The 20,237-nt window shown below is 45.3% G+C and overlaps 1 protein-coding gene across 50 annotated transcripts in view; it reads right to left on the bottom strand.

The window, feature by feature from the left end:
* CELF4 (CUGBP Elav-like family member 4) overlaps positions 1–20,237 on the bottom strand; it is a 724,170-nt gene that overhangs the window by 47,004 nt on the left and 656,929 nt on the right. For 32 of the 50 annotated variants that reach the window (XM_086629112.1, XM_086629073.1, XM_086629095.1 and 29 more), the window contains 2 exons: positions 16,309–16,452; positions 5,225–5,372 (listed from right to left, as the gene is read on the bottom strand). In XM_086629112.1, coding sequence (XP_086485238.1) covers positions 5,225–5,372; positions 16,309–16,452 — 292 coding nt within the window. The remainder of the gene's footprint in view (positions 1–5,224; positions 5,373–16,308; positions 16,453–20,237) is intronic. The other 18 variants (XM_086629077.1, XM_086629098.1, XM_086629079.1 and 15 more) reach the window with 1 other exon arrangement.

Below are 20,237 nucleotides of genomic sequence, written 5' to 3'. Positions count from 1 at the left end.
CCATAACTACAAGGAGAAAACTACTGACATGATAGTGACCACCACACAAGAGCCTTTTGATAATTCAAGCAATGAATAATCTCCCAAACTGTCATGCAAAGAAAGGGACTGCTTGCCATTGCTCCTCTATTTGGAAACCACTTAAAAAAGGCTTGCAAAACTTTCTTCAAGAGAATTAAGCTTTTCCTTGGTAATCATGGTCTCTAGACTAGATCCACAGCTAACATCAGCAATAGAAGACTATAGAAATATTATTCTTCCTCCTCAATTTTTTCCCTGGAGTGTCACTTGTTTTGATTGCTAAATAAGCAGACATTTCTTTCCTAGATACCATTTAGCATCAGCAGCAAATTCTCAGTCCCACCTTTCTACAGCAGTTCCTCTCAATTTCTCTTTAGAGATGCCAGCTTTGTGGCCATACAAATTTCCAGGACTAGTCTATCTGCACTCTTTCATGAATACACATTTCATGTACAACTCATTCTGAACTTTCTGAGCATGAGAGAACCTTAAAATGTTTGGCAAATTGATTTGTAGCCTAAAGGCAGTCAGTGACACTTTTTTTTTTAGTGTCACGGTTTCGCCTAAACTTGACTTTGTAGAGTTTTAGCAGAGATCTCCCACTCAACAGGGGCAAAATTTGGGCTAGGTTTGTTTCTTTCATGGACCCATACTCCTCCCCTTCTTTACAGACTCATCCTGTTATGCTGCTATTTCAGAAGAACAATTTAGTCTTTATATTTTGAGTGGGATCCCATCACCCACTGGTAGAGAATCCTTAAATGTCTGAAGGGAGAATTAAATCCCTTTGTTACCTCATTGTCTTCTCCTATGTGTGTTTAAAATGTCTGGGCAGTCTATGCTTCTTGCAAAATATTCAGGTTGTTTAGGGGGACCGTAAATGAGTTTTCAATAAGTATGAAATCTTATTTTTCTCTTGACAGCTGTGGGTGGGAAGTTTAACTCTCTTATCTTCAGTGATATCTTTCTGTGTCAGGGTATACTACTGATTGAAAACACCATTTTTGCAGTAACCTCTTTTTTTAAACCAATCGTAGAAATTCTCTTCATCATAGCAGCATTCCATGATGGGTTAATCCAATAACACACTTTAATGACTGCTTAAATCTGTGTTGGTGCTTTAAGAAAGCCAATACAAATGCATGACATGTTTTAATATGTTCTGATTTGAGCAGCCCAAAAACCAGGCAATATTTCAGCTCTTTTCTTATACCCTGAGCAGAGAAGTTACTGCTTCCATTTTGCTTATTTAAATGGTGTTGGCCTTTAAAAATGTCCTCTGTGGAGGTACATCGAGCCAGCAGTGGCAACTGAAGTCCAAAGGCAATGCTCTTAGCACATGTCATCAGCTTGCAAATCACAAAGGCTAGTTAAAATTTCAGTTGCTTTTCTGGATCTCTCCTTTATTTGCATAGACAATGTAAGTAATTTTTTTCTAAAACTGCAGCGAGGGATTTGTGCTTGCTATTTTGTGCATGTCTGAAGAGTTTAGGCATATTCATTGCAATTCTTTAATTTTCTTCTTATAAAGAACCCCCCTGGAGAGGTCAGATCTGTAGCTGGAGTAAAACTGGCATAATGCCACTGCAGAGAACAAATGGCGGTGATGCATGCCAGTTGTGGATTTCACCCCTGGTTTGAGATGCAGCTACACCAGTTGCAGATTTACAACATGGAGGGAGGGAGAAGAGAAGGAAGGATTCCTAAATAAAATTTCATTTTGCGGTTAACAGAGCAGCAGACCCACTGCAGATCCACTTTTCACCCCATTATATCAATGATGGGAGAAATGCAAGACTTGAACTGAACTTTCAGAGCTGTCAATTTAATTGTCTTGCAATTACGGACTGTTGTGTGAGATAACCCTGCTCTTGATGGGGAACCATCAAAAGGCTGGCAGATCGCATAAAGTTTTATGGTCTGAGTTACCCAGTGGAACTGACTACGGCTCTCCATTGACTGCAGGCAAACCAGGTGACTAGTTTAAACTGTACGTCTGACTTTTACATGGTTAAATCCAGGTGAGATGGATCCTGTCTCTAGGCTGTCAGATTTGCCTGGATTCAAAACTCCCTAAGTTCCCAGGTCCCATGGGAACTTGTGAGCCTGAATGAACTCATGGCCATGTCCCAAGGAACCCACTCGCCTTGAGGTGGGATGCACAGAAAACCAGCTGGATTAGGAGGCCTGAAGACACCAGCACAGAGGCAATGTGCTCTGTCAATACTTCCAAAGCCTCTAGGACGTCTGGGTTACCAGTGTCCTTTTTCCGAGCACAATTTTTCTTTTGCTCAGGAAAGATCAAAACACTTCTTTTTTTTTTTTTTCCAATGTTCCAAACACTTTTTCTAATGCCTGTTTTTCAGAGAACTTTGAAATGTTTCATTTTCATTCCAAGTCAGAACAAAGATATACTTCAATGACTGGAAATCCTGCTATGAAGCAGAATGATCATTTTCCATTTGGCTTTCTGAATGCTAACAAAAGCCAGCAGGAGAATTCATGTTAGGCTTCAGATATCTCCTGGCTACTCAGAAATCGCTGCTACTATTGTAGGCTTGCTTGCTCAGACATTATGTGAAACATTTTCTATGCATCTTATCACAAGCTTTGTGAGTGTTGTAGTAATACAAGGAGTCATTTCAAAGTCTAAACATTTCACCCAAGGAATAATTGTCAATGGACATTTCCACAACCCATTACGAACGTTTTTCGTGAAAGAAGCTTGCCGTTCAAGCTAAATCTGCAATAATGCCAAAGTGCATAGGCTCCATGATGGAAAATATGTCATAAGGAGGGTACAAAATCTGCCACCATGAAAGAGATCAGGGGATTATCTAAACCAGCAACTTATTTTCAATAATGACCAGTCATGAGTGCTCTGGAAAGCATGTAAAAAGCATGAGCTTTCCTCTTCTGTATTCTGACAATAAGAGTTTAACAGTGCCCAAAAGGCACCAGGCACATTAGAAAAGGAGCAGAGCTTACACTGAAGGAGGACTGGGATATTTTTCATGTGCTGGATATCACGGCAGGCACTGAATTTGGCTGTTGTACTGGTATTTACACACCCATGTCACTGAGCTCGCTCATTCTCAAGACTTATCTATATGCAAAAGAGCTTGTGCTCTTTTGTGGTTGGGCCATCATAAACCACCTCCTGGATTCAGCTTTCCAGGCCTTGAGAGCATTTGAATTCCAGGCAGTCTGTGTTTGACTCTCTCTGCTCCCACCAACACAAAACAAATCTAGCTAATGCAAATATGATAATCTTTCCAGCAGCAGGTTTAAAGGGTGCACATATAATTAAGCCACTTTTCTATTTGGATTTGCAGTAGCTCCATCGACTTTTTGTTTATACATTTGTCGTTGTGTAAACATATATTTCAAAATATGCAGTATAAGATTTTTGAGCCAAGCGCTTTTCCTTGGCTCTCCATAAGTTCATGAGGAATGAGATCTGTCTTTCTTTCTCTCACTTTTTTTGCCCCCTCATACTCTAATACAAGCAAAGGAAAAGACATGTCTCTCATCCAGTAGCTGCTGACATTATTCCCAGCTACAGGTCGCAAAGAGATGCTAAGCAGCATGCGAACAGGGAGGTTTTCTTTGGCAGGTGGGCTAGCAGAACCCCGTTCATTAGGAATGGCCCCCAAGCCCGTGCTGCTGCTGTGTCTTATCTCCCTGTCATCCAGTGTTCTCAGCCATGAGGCATCCTTTCCGGCTGCTTTGTCAGACAGCCCTTTCCTGCTCCAGGGCTGATGCAGACCTCTGCTTGAGTAGCAATGAAGTTGTCCCTTTCCTCTCTTGCTGCTCTGCTCCGGAGTCCTGGATCTTGCTCTGCCCAGCGCTGCCTGCACCCTAGCTGGCTCAGGCATAGCTTACTCCTCCCATAGCTCATCCCAAACCTCTGTCAAGCTGGTCCTCTCCAGGCCAGCTTGATACTTCGAGGTTCACACGAGGGCACTGGTACACCATGTCTTTCTGAACACAGTCCCATCCGTGGTGTCTGTCATAGGAACAACCTGCATCACCCCAGGCATCCATTTATCCCAACCTGTCCCTTAGAAATGGTCCTCTGAAGATGCGCCTTTGGGTCCTCTACTGTCCTACCAGACTCAATGGTATATAGCAAAGTTCTCCAAATTCTCACTTCTCTCCCCTCATGGTTTGGTGCCTCTTTCCCTGCTGCCTGGCTTCCCCGCTGTTAGGCCACATGCCACTCCATGACTACCAGGCCTGCCAGTTCCTTGACCTCTTCTTGCCCAGACAATTTCCTTGTGCTTCAAGCCCCAGGAAAGACAATACTGTTTCCACCTCAGCTTAATTCTGTGCCCAGTGAACCATATACTGCAGTCTCTAGCATGGGCTTCTTGTGACACCTCAAAGCCTAGACAATCCTGGCAGCCTTGCACTGACTACCTGTGTCTGCTCCAGCAGCCAGAAACCGTGTCACCAAACACTTGCATTCCAGGTAGCTCCAGAAGTCTTTCCCAACTACCTCCTGTCCTGTTTCATAGTAGTGGAAAGGCTTATGCGTCCCAAAGACGTAGCACATCTTGTTAATGATATTGCTTCTCATGACAAATCTAATTTTTTTTTGTCTTTGGATCAGCCTGGCTGTAGCAGCACCAGCACTGATCCCTTGGACATTTATATGCACCACCAATAAACCACTGCAGGTCACTGAGGGATGTTTTGTGCCATTTGGGAGGTGCTCAGAGCTAAAGGGAAGTTGCGTAAGGCTGAGAGGGAAGAGTAATGGCTGAGAGCCCATTCCAGTGCCTTCCCTGCCAGCACCTTTTCTCCTCAACCAGCCCATTGCATTCCGGCTCTGGTGGGTCTCAGCCCTCTTCCTCTCCCACCCACTCGAGGTGGGAGCAGGTAGCCCAGCACCCTGCTGCTGGAGAGCCCTTTGGCTGTGCCCTTACGACTATTTCGCCCTATGGAAGCTGACTGTTAGCTGGCCCCAACCCTGACAGAGGTGGTAACAGCCTTTCTCTGCCCCTTTCCCCTCTCCCAGACCACTGAAAGATTTGGTTGACTCCACTCCTTGCTTCTGGTGGTCTTTACCTGCAAGACTAACATTTCAGTAAACACCCACTGAGGTTGAACACGTCAGCTAACATGTCCTGCCAGGCCTCCTCTGGGATGTGCCCAGATTTTCCTGCACTTCACCCTCTGCCCCTAGCCGGCCACTTACCTGAGGTTGGTGTCATGGGAGCGGCTGCCAGGCCGTTCATGTTCAGGGCCGCCATCTGTTGCATTTGGGCGGCGGCGAAGGCTGCCATGGGGTTCAGGTAGCCGCCCTGTGCCACGGACGCCATGATCGCGGCTTGCTGCTGCATCAGCTGGAACAAAAGAGAGCAGGGAAAAAACATCACGCGGTCACTGGCAGGGCAGCCCGCAGCACCTGGATGAGGACCTGGAGAGAGCGTGAGGCATCCTTCTGTTTTGAGATGTCAGCTCACCATGCCTGTGATACCCCCCAGCCTTAGCCTTCCTTCTCGTGGTAGGGGCTGAAGGCAAAGTGGTTCTTTGCATCTTGGCACCCTTATGGTCCCCGCTCCCACGATGTGTTCCCCAGTGTGGACGTCTCCTATGAGTTTACTCCCTGGTCCTTTCCCGATGAGAAAGGCAGAGAAAAGACTTTATATGTTTCTAAGCAGAGAGGTTTCATGGCTTGCATTTTTTACAGCAAAGCTCTGGGAAAGCACTGGTGGCTGCTGATGGGAGACCAGTGTATGTGGAGTGATGGGGAGAGGGGATCCCCTCTCCAGAGCAGAAAGCTTAGCTAGTTCTCTGGGGATAACCTGATTAGTTTCAATCCATAAGTGACAAAAAACGTTTTTTCTTATGCTGCTGGGAGGCCTCCGGCGACCACTGAGCAAAGCCATGACCAAACCTCCTAAACAGATTACAGCACCTATTTCTAACACAGCCAAGCAGAGACTCCCAGAAGAGCTGTACAAGAGAAGGAACCATCCCTACTTTAGCAAGATTAATGCTGTGTAGTGGGAAAAAGCCTTCCCTGTGGTTTTGATCAGGGATGACTTCCTTAATTTTATTTTTTTTCCAGAAAGTAATCAAAATGTTTCTTCTTTCAGGGCACCTACAAAAGGCAGAAACGAGGAACTCGGGCTCTATTTTCAGGCATTTGGTGGTAAAAATTTTGGAGCAGAAGGGTCATGAATGGTTATGCATGCTGGAAATGCTTCTTACGTTAAAACCAGACTTTGCTATCACCAGACTTGGCTATCATTAATTTAGACTCTGAACCTAGCACACAGTCGCAGTTCGTGTGTTCAGGGTGGCTGCAGTGGGCTAGTAAAATGCTCCCGGTGTGACGGAGAAGGCAGCTTGGATGAAGCTGCCTCACATTCCCTTCCCTGGAGTTATTTGAAGCGCCAGATGAGGTATGTCTGTGTCTGTATCCAACCCCCACTAGTGACTGGTGGTGAATGCTTAGAGAAAGTGTGGGAGAACGAGGATGAGCAGAGAGCAAAACCTCACTCTTTTCATTCCCCAGTCTGGTAATGCGTGACTTGATAATAGTGGAGAAGGAAACGGTTTTTCTGTAGTGATTTTAGAAGTGACTAATGTGTCCGCTGCCTCCAATAGCGGAGTACCTCTGTTTTGCTGCTCTCTCTGATTTCACTCTCTCTCCCATCAGGAAATAACCCTCTGATGCTGCTGTTTAAGCACACGGGACACGCTTCTCAGCATTAAACAGACCTCAAAAGTCACGACAAGGAACAGACTGTTCCCTACTGTTTGGTTTAATACTGAAATATCAGCTGAATTAGCTGTTCATACACATACACGCTAAAACAAACCCTTGAAATCACTGAGCTCATTCAAATGCTGAAAGTTTCCTTGTCACCACCTGTAAAGAGACCAAAGTAAAGGATGCTCTGCCACTGACCTGCAGTATAACTGTGGACAAACTATGTAAACTCACCTTGGTTTCTCCAGCGATAAAATGGGACACAGGATACCTATCTCCCCATATAGGAATGCCTTCAGATCTACAGACAGAAAGTGCTGTACTAGAGTGGAGTACTATTATTTTTTGCAGCCTAATGCAGATTGGTGGCAAAGTGGGGGTTTTCTCTTTGATTGTTAATTACCCTTTTTTTATTATAACCTGCATAAGACACTTTCACATTTTAATTAGTGATATCCTGTTCTTTGTAATTACTGATGGAGTGATTAGACAGTCTTTTTTATTTTAGCACAATGCTGATTCCCCTTTAAGGAGTACATTTGTTTCTAGGCATCGTTTGAGTTTATTCTCCAGTGGAGGCACTGGGCAGGTGATTTTAGCGAGTATGCCAATGGAGTGAATGAGGAAGGGAGAATCCATCCATCCATCCTGAGCACTGGTTTGACTCCAGCGCTGGGTATGCTGACCTGTATCTCATTCTCTGTGATGGGTATTTTCACCTGGGGACAGCCGAGCACATAACTGCCTGTTTGCAGAAATGATGTCTAAGATCTGGGCCTCTAGGATCTTTTTAGTGACGCTGATCAAAGCAGCATCTCTCTGAGGTGGACACTGTTGCAAGGGCTGAGGAGAGTTCCACTCTGATCTTTGCTGACTTTCCTTTGTGTTTCTCCAAAGCTTACCAGAGCTGCATGAACAAACCCTCCCCAAAACAAGGAGTGGCATACCACCAGTCTGGCCATGCTCAGTCTGGCCAGCAGATAACAGACTGCTGCTTGTACCAGAGACCTTCTAGGTCAGGCAGGGTACTATGGTTCTGACATTTCCCGTTGTCAGATTCAGTAAACTACATATGGATGGAGTTTCCTCTGAGCTGATCACCTATTACGGTTGATGTGATAACAGGCAGAGGAATCTAGGCCAAGATTCATCTCTCCCTTCTCTACCTGTATGCCTCTGGGCAGATGAATTGCAGCTTTGTTCCTCCCTATTGACTGTACGGGGAGATCAGTTCAGCTGCACGTACCAACATAGTCAAATCAAATAATTCCTACTCCTTACTTGGCCTTCAGCGTGTATTTTAGGACCTTGGTTCCCAACCATTTAAAAGAAAAGCGTTGATTCTTTTGTGTTTCGTCTGTGCTGCAAGAGAAACAGGTCTCTATCTACAAGATACTTCATTGCCAATGGTAGTACAAATGATTGTGCTACTCCAAAGACAATCTCAATTTTGCACTCAGCAGAGCTAGGCAATCACTTGTGACATTATTTATGGCTTATGCAACTTCTCCTCCTGCTTACGGATGTCTGTAAGTGTTCAGAGTTAACTCCGCAATGGCAGGTGCGCCTCCTGGTTTGCACACAAGGTAACCTGAGTGTGTGGCTTCTTGTGAATTCAGAGGGCTTATAAATTTGCACTGGAAGATGGATGCTTGTAGAATATACCTTGGCTACATTCATGATCTTTTTTGCAGTTCATGCATTTATGTCACAGACTTTTGGAAAGAAGAAGGTATTTGCTCTCTCCTTATAAGAACAAGGTGATCCTAATCTGCTGATTAGGGATGAGGTGTCTAAAACCTGGTGGGTTTTAGTGAAATAGTCACATAAAAATGGCCATACTCCCACTGAGACTGAATTAGGAGCCTGAGCAGCAAAGAGGTTAAATTTAGCTTAAGTTTAAATAGCTAATGCAGGAAAAAATAAAGCCCTAACCTGTGATTTGGGAAACGAGGTTCAGTTGCTTCTGTAACAACAGGCATTGCAGTGAGCAGCCACACGTTTCTGTTATGCCCAGTGCTCTGGGGGTACCCTAGAAACCCTGGAGACCTGGAAACCTCCCTGGCATGGTGAAACGAACTGGAGCCCTGTACCTCATGACCCAGATGATGTACACCTCTCTGTAGCCTTCAGAGCCAGCCCATGAGGTAAACCAGGGTCTCCTCCAGAGCTGGAAGGAGTACAGCATCCCATACCTGAACACAGCCATGCACCCCACCTAACTGTCTTTGCTTTTTTGGCTAAAGAGAGGACCCCAACCATGTCTCAGCCACATCACAGCCTTTGACAACACTCCTGACACCCTTCTGCTGTCATGTTCCCCATTCATGCCCTTTTCTCTCTGATTGGTGGTGCTCAGGGGTAAATGTTAAAAGGGAAAGGGAGGAGGGTCCTTCCCAGCTGCTGATGGCCATGGCCTGTCTGAGTGCAGCAGCATCACAGGGGTGGGAGGACAGGAACTCAGTCACCTTGAAAGAAGCTGATGGCATAGACCTACCTCCTTGTACCCAGGGTGGCTCCAGGGAAATTTACAAAAGAAGGGCAGGTCCTGTAAGGGTCACCAGTCTCCCTTTAAAACCTCCGGGGCATTCCCAAGTGAGCTCAAATAAAAGTCATCCCACTCCTTCCCCAGCTCCCACCCAAGACATATGTCCCATCCACTCTCCTTTCACTTTGAAAGAAGCCCAGTGTATGGTCCCAGTTAATAAAGCTGTAGAAAGTGAGGCAGTGACCCCACCAGAGGAAAATCAATAGCAGCAGGGCCCCTGGGTATTGTGTACTTTAAAATATGCCATTTGAAATGCAGATTTTCCCTGCCTGGGTTGGGGCCACAGAGCACTAATCAGAGAGGCAGCAGCCTTATTATCTCAAACTGATCCAAGGGGACGGAAAGGAGCTTTTCCCTTCTTCAGCTGAAAGGACGTATTTCCTTTTGCTTCTCTTACTTCCTTGGCATGAGCTTTGCTTCAGCATTTAGAGCTTTTTCATATCCAATTTTATAGATTCATTCCTTCTTTCTTCCAACCTGACCCCTATTATTGCTCAAATATTTTATCTTCTGAGGAGAGCAGGAGATGCTAAACCAAACTGGTTCATACCCATGGGCAGCTGTGAGCCTGCAGTCCCTATCTCAGGGCTTGAGAACTGATGAGGTAGTTGGAGACGCACTGCTAAGGTCATCCAAAGTATGGGGAGAAGTGATAGTGATGGCTGGTCAGCAGAGAGAGATGGGGGGGATTCATGTCACACATGTTTTTGCTACCTCCAGTATAGCCAGCTCTGTCATCCATGGATAAGCACCTCCACAGGCTTATCCATCCTATCCTAGCATGGGAGATTAAGATAAAAAACAGCAAAAGATGTAGTTTTGCAACACAGCTGTGCCAAAGCAAGAACTTGCCGATGCACGTCTCTCTCTCCTTGTCTTGCCGTTACCTTTACACCAGGACAGACGCACTCCCGATGCTGCCGAGCACCAGCTCAGGAGCAACACCAGCAGAGCGTTAACCACACAGCAAGAAGATACAGCGCTTACTCCTGATTTTCCTCCCAGAAGTGGTTCCCTGTGTAGTCACTGCCAGTCTAGTGGTGTGGGGTGAGGACAGGTGGCCAGAGATGGATTTGGGAATGGAATGATAGCCTCTTCCCTCAAGAGACAGACAGCAGGGTTGTGCAACTGCACTCAACAAGAGGAAATATTATCTTTTTTTTACAGGAAGAACAGGTACACAAAGAGATGACATGACTTACTCAAGGCCAAAGCCTCCTACTAGAAACAGGATAAGGGTGCTGCAGCTTGCCTTCTCCAGCCCCCCAAAGAAATACACATGAAAGTGAAAAAGAGGAAGAGGAAAGATTATTTTTGATGCACACTTTTTGAAATAGCATGATCATTGCCCTTGGAGAAGGCTTACTCTGTGCGATCTGATGACCTTCTCATTTTTTTCAGTGTTATTTTCTATCCTTGTCTCTGAACAACATGACGTTTTGTCTGACTTTTCATATTCTTCATTCAGTAATAATAATAAAGGTGATAACAGCACCCGATGCTTCCCACCTCTAATGATCTATACAAACACTTAGCTAATTAACCCTCATGGTATCCCTGCGATAGAAAGAGGTATGTAAGGTGATCAATCAAGCAGTAAGAGGACTCATACTGGGTAAAATCACAGAACTGACAAATTCGTGTCTGTTTTACCTAACTGGCCATTGGGAAATAAACCCAAAAATATCTCCCAAACCTTGAGGCAAATAGAAGATATACTGTAAAATAATCAGAATGATACTTTGTCTTCTTGGAAACAGAAATTCCTGCTTGGAAAATAAAATATAAATTTCATTAAGATTTTTTTTTAAAATTAAACAAATGTGCAGCACCTGGATCCATATATCTTAGCGTTTTCCTGAAGCCTAATACACAATAATTTGGACTTCTAAATTCCTGAGAACCGTTGAAAAAAAAAACAAAACCAAAATATATATAGATCCCAAATCTTGGTATTCATTATTTCTGAATTACCAGGGAGCTGACAATCAGAAATATGGTATTAGCCCTGCTACAAAGTATTATGGCTTCAAAATAGCTTTCTTTTCTGGAATAGATCAGAACAAGTGATTTGCATAACAGGTAGTATTTACCAAATAAACTGTCCCATTTTGGTCATTTAAATATAATAACTATTGCATGCAGAAGACAGTCTATACTTAGTAATTTTTCCCTGATTTCATAGAGCTAACTGGATTTTTTTAAGTATCTTTTCAAAATAATTTCACAGTATGAATTGAAAAAATATTGGAGGAACTGATTCTTCCCTTCAGCACTACTTCAGATCATTTAGCAGAAATATCCTTTCATCTCCACAGGAGCTGAGACAGGGAGGCAGAGGGGGGCACCTAGGCTTTTATGGTCAGCCTGGTAGTCACTGCTGCCTGAACTTCCCAAGGTGACCACTTATGACGGTGACTGAGCGCTGTGCAGCGCTGGATGTTCCCATATTTGTTGCATTTTTTGTCTGCAGTTCGGGAGCTGCAGCCATTTGTACTTTTCCATAGTGAAGGGAGTTGGGATTAACTGACGGCGAAGGACTCACTCCAGATCGGAGAGCAAATGTTACCCTTGCCTATGTTGCCCCCATCCCCATCTGTCTGTTTTTACTGACTATCTCTATGCCCGTCCCCTGCTGCAGGATGTAATCAGTCCCGTGGCTGGAATTTGGCCAGGAGACCGTGGCTAACACTCCCACCCCATTTTTTATGCAAACTTGATTTATGACTTTGATCTTATTTTAAATAATTTAAAAATTAAATAATTTATACTGTATCTGTCACTTTCCGAGGCTCCTTCCTTTGTTCTTGCTTTGCTCTTCTGCATTTTCCCCCTTCCCAACCCTTTTCGATCTGTGCACGTTTCCTTTTCTGCACGGTAGGGCAGCAGCGACATGTGACAGCCGCTAACCACTTTTTTGCCACTTTCTTAATAGAAAGAAGACCTACAGGAACTTTTGCCACCGTTGCTTATTTGGGCCAGGACTGTACTACCACCATTCGTAGCCTGGTTTGATTTTTATTGCTCGTGATTTTGAACTTGGCCACCCATCACTTACTGGGGACCAAGAAGGTGTGCCGTGCTGCTTTGAGCCGCAGCGTATGCCTGCAGGTTGTTTCTTGACTGGCTGCAAATCAAAGGTGGTGCCACTCAGCATCAGTGTCCTTCTGTCCAGGCTGAGTCCAGACCTATACGTCAAGCTGGGCCCAACTAAGACCACAGAAGCAGCTATCAATACCCAGACGTTGTAGCAACCCAGCAACAAAAAGGGCTGGTGCCTTACACATGTGTGAACTAAAATAAATAATTGGTCCACAAAAGGGGAAATTAAATAAGCATGGGAAAGAAAAAAACCTAAAACTTAAAGCAATCAAAAACCCCTTGAAAAAAATTAGTATAGGGGCTCTGTGAGCTTCAGGGAGCCATGAAACCTGACTTGCCTTGAGCTGCATACAAAAGAGCTGAGGTGGGTCTGATGTGACTTTCTGTGTCACTGAAACAGCACACAGAGGTAGTGCCAACTGTTGCCTGGTCTGCTTGCAGGGGGCACATGAGGAGGGGAGGCAAAAACCACACACAGAGGAGAACCCCCTTTGCTTCCCGATTTTTTTACCTCTGGATATGTGGCCATATGGCTGCTGAACCCAAGGACTAGGTGCTCAGCCAGTTGTGGGGCCGTTGCTGCTGTCGAGGTTAAAGTTGCCTAAGCTGAGGTTGAGTAACTGAGCAGCGAGCAGCAGTAGTGAGTGAACTGTGACATGGACGTTTGCTGAGCTGCTAAGGAGGTACCTTAAGGGGGAGCTAGGGCCCAAAGCAGTCCTGGTGGCGCCACTAGCATCTATCAGTCAAACACTGATGGATGGAGACCCTTGCCTCCTCTCCTCAGTGGTGCCGCTGGGTTTGCAAATCCACGGCTGCCCACTAACCTCTCAAACGGCAGCATCGTGTGGGCTTCTGCTGCACTGGCCACCTTCATGCATGGAGACGTTTTTGCAGAAGCTAATCCAGTCTCGGTGATGTGCATGATGCCTCTCTGGAGGCGATTCAACAAGAAACCCTTGCCTAGGGGACTTGGCAACCTCCTCCATGGGGACAGACCATTAGAAACTATTGATTAACCAACTCTCATGGGATTGCTTGGGAACTCTTATACAGAGATACCAGTCAATCTCGGACCGCAGTGGGATAGCTGGGAGGACAGGTTATGAGTACAAATCAGAGATCCTAGTGTCTCATGATCATCCTGGCCTTACTACTAAGCACTGAGGCAGTTCTTAAACTTGTGTTACCACCACACCCCTGTGTGAAAACCCATGGAGAGACAGCATGAGAGAGAGCCATGTCCCTGAGGGAGAAGGGAAAATAAATAAGTCCGATCATCAGCTTTAGTTGTACATGGGGAAACCAGACCAGTGGGTCAAACGATTCACCCAAGGTCACATGAGTTGCTGGTGGCGGTGGCATCAGCTGTCACCACTGTCCTGCTCTTGTGTTTTTGCTGTTTCACCTTCCCTCCTCTTGCCTTGCCCTCACTCTTCAGCTTCAGTTCAGGCTGAATAAAAGTGCTCCCCACTTCCCCTCTCTCCCTATCGATCCCTCCATCTCCTGCTGGCATTTGCAAGGTGTCAATCACCCTGATATCTGAGAGCCAGCAGTCCAAGGTGGATTAATCGGGACCGAGGGAACGTCAGAGAGCCTCAGCACTCCCTTCTTTCCCTTTTGTGTGAGAATGTGAGATGAAGCAGATAGGGAGAGACACAGATAGGGAGGCTGATTGAGAGACAGCATCTGAGCACGCTCTGGGTGTACAGGCGCCACACGGAAATGTGATCCTATCGTTTAGACAGCTCTGAAGTCCCCGGGGTAATTGGTGTCACCAACTTGTCATATTCAATGGGTCAAGATCTAAAACTTATTCTTTCTCCCTGATTAGCATATTTACCAGGAAAGAAAGGAAAAAAAAGAAAAGGATGATGGGTCCGATTCTGCTTTCACAGAAATCAATAGGAAAAATATTCATTAGTTTCAAAAGGAGTGGGAATTGTTTTCAGTCTTTCTTCAGAGATGAAACCTCACTGAAGCACCTTGTCCCTCAGAGTGTCCTGTATTTGTTGGCAAGAAATAGATGGAGGGGACTTTTGTGGTGTAAAGGTGCAGATCTCATCCTCTTTTGTATCGGTATAAACCTGCAATGACTCTATTATCATGGCAACTAGAAGAATTACTCCAGATTAAAAATGATACGTGAGGAATTTTTGGTTCAGTGCACCAGGGCAGTGGTGCCTTTATCACCTCTCCAGCTGCCTGATCAACGCCTGTAGCATAACTCTGGAACCACGTCTCATGCCTGGCAACCTCTGCAGATGTTTGCCCCCAGCTGCCCAGGGGTTGCCTCCTGTTAACTCCTCTGGTACAGATGCTACATCCCTCTGTCAGGCTGCTGGCCACTGGCCTGGGCTCAGCTGCGATGTACTCTTTTCCCCTTCCTGCAGAATTCTCCAGCCAGGAACACAGTTAAACACAGCCAGGCTGGGGAGGGGACAGTTCTATTGCGTGAGGAGGGGAGAAGGGGACAGAGGAGGAAGCAAAGATTCTCTTTGATTTGGAACAAAAATGAAAAGGGAAAAATGGAAGGAAAAATGAATTTGTCTAGTGGGAAGGGAATTTTAAAAGTTCGGAATAGCACCAGGGGGTACATCTTGACTCTACATGGACTACGCAAAGAGCAGGCTGGGTTGTTCCAAGTGTCCAGTGAGGCACATGACACTCAATGGAGGCCAAAAACTTCTAGGTCCTCAAGTTGAAAAAAATTCATGTGGATGTGATGGGAAGTCCATGGAGAAGGAAACAGGCAGGGAAGAAAGCAGACCCCTGCCGTCAGTGTGCTGTAGGGAGTCTAGGTGCACCGGAATGTGATTCCTGAGTTGGCCCTGTAGTACCAAAGGCAAGTCATTTGATGTCTCTCATTCAGAAGATGTTCCTCTGGAAAATGGGATTAACAGTACTTCCTTCCTGCACACAAATCCAGCACAGAGTTCAAGAGGGCCACATTTTACCACCAAATGGATGAAACATCTAGATTTACTGTCACTGCGTGCAAATGTTCCCATGTCATTGCTCCAGAGAAGGCAGCCGAAGTCACCAGCAGTATTATGTCTGCCTGCTCCAAAACATCTGGCAGAGACTAAGATACAAGAACCTGATCTTGTGTCACAGGTTCTTGTTTATAGCAGCCTAAGGAAAGGTAGTTATGCCAGAGGCATCTGTTTCAGGGCTCTGCCAGGAGCCCAGCTCTGTATAGCCACATTTTCCCAGGGGCCCAGGGTCTGAGCTAGATGTGTAGGTAGGATACCTGAAGATAGACAGGGCAATGCTGCTTTAAATAGCTGATGAGTTTTCTCAGTGTGTTTAAATGATAACATTTTAGGGAGCCAGGACTGTGTGTCTGCTTGTCCATTTCAGTATTACCTAGTATGCTTTCACGAACCTAAAAGCATTTCTGTCAACAGCTGCCATGATTACTCTATAGACACCCACAATGATGCATGGGGCAGTGGGGACCTGACCAAATGAAGCAGAAAACCATCTCCCCAGTTCAACTCAGTCTCCATGGCCGCTACCAGAGAAGGGCCAGAAAGTATTTGTGCCCTCACAAACCTTCTCTAATGCCAAGTGGTGCTGACATAGGACAAAGAACTAGCATGAGCTGAATTCAGGACCTATTTTATCCAAAACTCAAACACTAGTTGTGTTTGGATTTGGCAGCATGGCTTAGACCCCAGAGGAAGTGTCTTACATGAGTACACACACGACCACGGTTTGATTGCTGCCAGAAGAAGGTACTGCACCTCTGAGGGAGATGTCGTCTCCTACCCTAGATGGCATGGCTCAGTTTGCCCCCATTGTTTAATCGGTTTAATGGAGAAATCATGTCAGCTCGCGTGTGCTTTGTGTCATTCTGTGTCCTACCCCTGTTCTCGTGAATATCCATAGAGCCAGTGTCTATACTTACTGCCTGTGCATAGGCGCCGTACGCTCCAAACTGGATGGCCATGGGGTTGAACATGCCCATTTGTCCTGCCATTTGCTGCATGCGTCTCATTGTACGCTCCTTGTCTGTATCAGCAAACTTCACCACCAGGCTTGAAGAGGCTCCCTGCAGGACAGGAGACAGAAGGAGACACACAAGTTAATTAGCCGGGTACACACTCGCTCATTCAATCCATACAACTAGCACAGATTTGGTAGTGTGGGATTCAGGTGATGATGATTTTTCTCACACAACCTCTCAGGCCTTTTGAATTGAACCTTTACAAGAGTCTGAGAGCACCAGGAAGGAAGGAAAGGACCCTGGAGGGTGAACAACTGAGGCCAGCAGCCCAGTTCCTAGTTTCTCCCAAAATCCTAACTTCCAGGTTGTCATTAATGTTCTCTCTGAAAAAGTTATTGCCTTATTCTTTCAACATATAGAAAACCTGCTGGCTCAGTAGGTTGGCCTCATCAGAGGACAAAGATCTGGACTCAGTGCAGAAAACTGTAGAACCTTTTGCTGGATTAATGTGGTAGGATTTGAGAACTGATTTATTTTGATGGAATGTGTTAGCTCTGTGCATGCCAGACCCCCTGAGCTGGATCACCCTTTCACACTGCTGTGACTTGTAACTCCCACGTGCAGAGAGAAATCCCTGCCCAGCCCTGGAGATGGGGTTCAGTAAGCTGAGCAGGGTGTAAGTCTCATCACCAACAGCATGTCTTCAGCACTGTTAAATTACGGGACCAAAAATAGTACCTGATGGACCTGAGTTTCCTCTCCACGAACATTTAATATTACACTTTTCTGGGCAAGTTTTACAGTGTTTTTACAGTCAACACTGGTGCAGAACTACAGATCATCATCGGAGCTGGCTGCAGAAGTCTGTGAAAAATGTAGAGCTTTTGGGAATGAAAGACATCCCTCTGCTCCCCAAAACAACATGAAAGGTCAGCAACTGCAATTCTTAAATTTCTGATAGGACACAGAGATGGGAAGAAATAGATCTACTTAGGAAAGAAGGCACTGGTATTTTTTTGGCTGGTTCCAAGGATGTCCTAACTTCATGGGTCAGTCGATTCCCCACAGCATGGTGTCTCCAGGGGCAGAGGGATGCAGGGCATGGGGGATCTGGCAGCGGTCCCCATATCAGGCTGACAGTTGCCTTGGAAGCTGGGCTACCACTGAGCCTGGGAAGGTGAGAAGGTGAGCTGTCAGGAGCCTGACAAAGAGCAGCTGAAATCATCGCGCTCTTGTGGTATGCTTCCCTTTTGACACACTGGTGTTTGCCGATGGAAGTGGTGTCAGCGGGGAAATTGCCGACTCAGCCTCTGGCCATGGCAGTAGAGGAAGACCAGCTCCATGCCAGAGGAGGTGGACCGTTGCGAGGCCCTCGTTTTCCTAGCAGAGGTGGGATTGCCTGGGATTGCACAGGGGAGTGCAGTTAACTGGCTTACACACACCCCTGTGTACTTGTAAACAGGGAAAAAATTGTCTCGGTGAAAGCAGAGTTGCTCTGCTACAAATTGGGAGCAGCATAGTAAACCACAACTATGGACGTAGATGTATGTAAGTGCAAGCTATACATATTCAATAGCCTCTCTGGATCCTCAGTTATGAATAAAGGCTGGAGGAATTCACTTGCTAAGAAAAACCCCGATCTAAGGCCACACAATGAGCGATGTTCCCCTGGATTAGCAGCTTGTTCTGGGAGGAAGTGATTTTCATTGGCAAAGAATCTTTCTTTTTGACCTGTTAGTCTCTCTCTAATAAATCTATAACCCACTCGAACAATGTGGTGAAGAGCAAGGGGATGAAAGAAGTGCTTCAGGAAAACAAAGAGATGGAGTGATGAATGCTCTATTCAAGGGTGGAGAGCAGTCTTCAGAAGTTATTATGAGAGCAAAACAGAAAGCGGCAGGGGAGAAAAAAACCTTGCCTAAATTCCCCTGCATTTCTGCTCAAGGCTGGGTGACTTTTCATTTTTTTTAAATCACATGATGTAGTTATTGATCCTTCCCCAAATCACACTCTTAATTGCAGCTCATCGACAAATGAATATTTTAATGCATACATTTCCTGCTAATTATCACCTGGACCAGTTCTTAATTAGATTTCAACACTCGTTTAATTAACCCTGATCCAAGAGACTGTTTGGTAACCTGAATCTAATGATTTAAACCTATTTTCAGCTGTATTGGAGGGAGGCACTGGTCCACAGAAGATTGGGCTGTTCAGAGCTGCTGTCGTGTTTTTCAGAGCAGAGGCAGCAGCATGGTGGGTACAATGCAGCGTATGGAATTTCGAAACTGCATAAGGTGAATGAGTATTCATCTCTGCAAATGGTTTTGAAGATGTGACCTGCTCTAGTTAACAGGACAGAGAAGTGTAAATAAGTTGGTGTCTTCTTCCTTTTCCTTTTCTTTCTATCTCTATTTGCCCTGGAAGTTTTAGGGCCAGAGAGCTGCCTCAGGAAATTGCTGATGCCTCACACGGTTGAAAACCAAGCTATTATTGTAGATGGCATCATGAAAACATGGGTAACCTCCACATGAAGTTCTCGCCCCTGGAGTGTTCTTCCCTCCTGATGTGAGTCGTAGTGACTGCACAGCAACCATTTGACCCAATGGGATCTAACACTGCTTCTTATGAGATGTTTTTTCTGGATTGCCTGTCACAGCAGGACTTCGGGTCTCTTTGAACATCACTATCATATACACAGGGCAGAAAGGCCATTGGCAAATAGAAGCAAGTTAGAGCACAAACTACAGAGTAGAAAAAGGAGGGTTTTTTAAGACTGCTCTGCAATGAGATGTGCCTGTAAACTGTTAAAGATACGTAGCCAGTAGAGATGCTGCATTGCTCTTGAATATGAAGATCGACCTTGGGATTGATGCTTTCTGTATGTGGTTCCTCATGTGTGGCCCTTTCACGTGGCTCAAAGGAAATCAGGCAGTAAACTCTATTAGATCACCCAGTGCAGGATTTTTAGGGGCGGGGGAAACCAAACAGTGCTGTTCATCTACAGCAGCACAAGGCTGCTTTCTGCTCCAGTGACTCCTACTAATCTACTCAATAACATCAGAAATGCCCCAGAATGAGCCAGATTTTCCATGGGGTAAAAACGACAGAGCCTTTCATCCGGACTCTTTATTGCTTCCGCAAGCAGTTAAACCATGGTGTAAATCAGCTGTTGTCTGCTGACAAAGGCAATAGGTCCTGTCTGCTCAGTCATTTATTAGTAATACATAATCTCCCTCTTGCTCTCTCCAGTAGTTGGACTGGACCTCATATTTCCCCAGCCCCCAAGAGACTTACAGTGGGCAAGTCAATAATGTTTGAAATGTACTTGGAGATCTGTGTGTTAATTCCGCGTTTTAGCTTGAGATGGACCTGTTTACTTCTCTACCCTGCAGATCCATGGTCAAAAGAGACTATCATGAAAGTGAGCATTCCTGCTGGTACCTCTGCAATAGGATACTTGGAATTGGCATTTATCTCCCTTCCCATCACATCAACCTCCTTTTTCAAGTGCTTTGATATTTACTGATGAAAAGGATAATGTAAGGGCTTAGTATTATTATGCTTTCTCTCTTCTTTCTTGGGCCAGCAAGTCTACTTAATACGGCTATCTTGCTTCCCGTCTCCCTTCCATGCGTGGTAATGAATTGCTCCCCTTAGTCAGCAGAGTCAGATGCTCTATAGGTTGGCGGAGAGAGGGAAAAGATGGAGGAAAAATCTGCGCCACACTCACTTTGTAATCCCTAATCAGAGTCCTCTGTGGGAAAAACTAATTTCCCAGCCTGTCTTGATGTGTGAAATAAAGTCATTCTTGAAAACAGGAGCTTGACAGGTCGCTTGTGAAATTTCATATTCAACTAAAAATAAAATATCCATCCATTGATATTTCA

The sequence above is a fragment of the Tauraco erythrolophus genome, chromosome Z (assembly GCF_009769465.1).
Source record: "Tauraco erythrolophus isolate bTauEry1 chromosome Z, bTauEry1.pri, whole genome shotgun sequence".
Taxonomy (NCBI): domain Eukaryota; kingdom Metazoa; phylum Chordata; class Aves; order Musophagiformes; family Musophagidae; genus Tauraco; species Tauraco erythrolophus.
The sequence above is the reverse complement of the archived record's forward strand: the minus strand, read 5'-3'. Positions and strand labels throughout refer to the sequence as shown.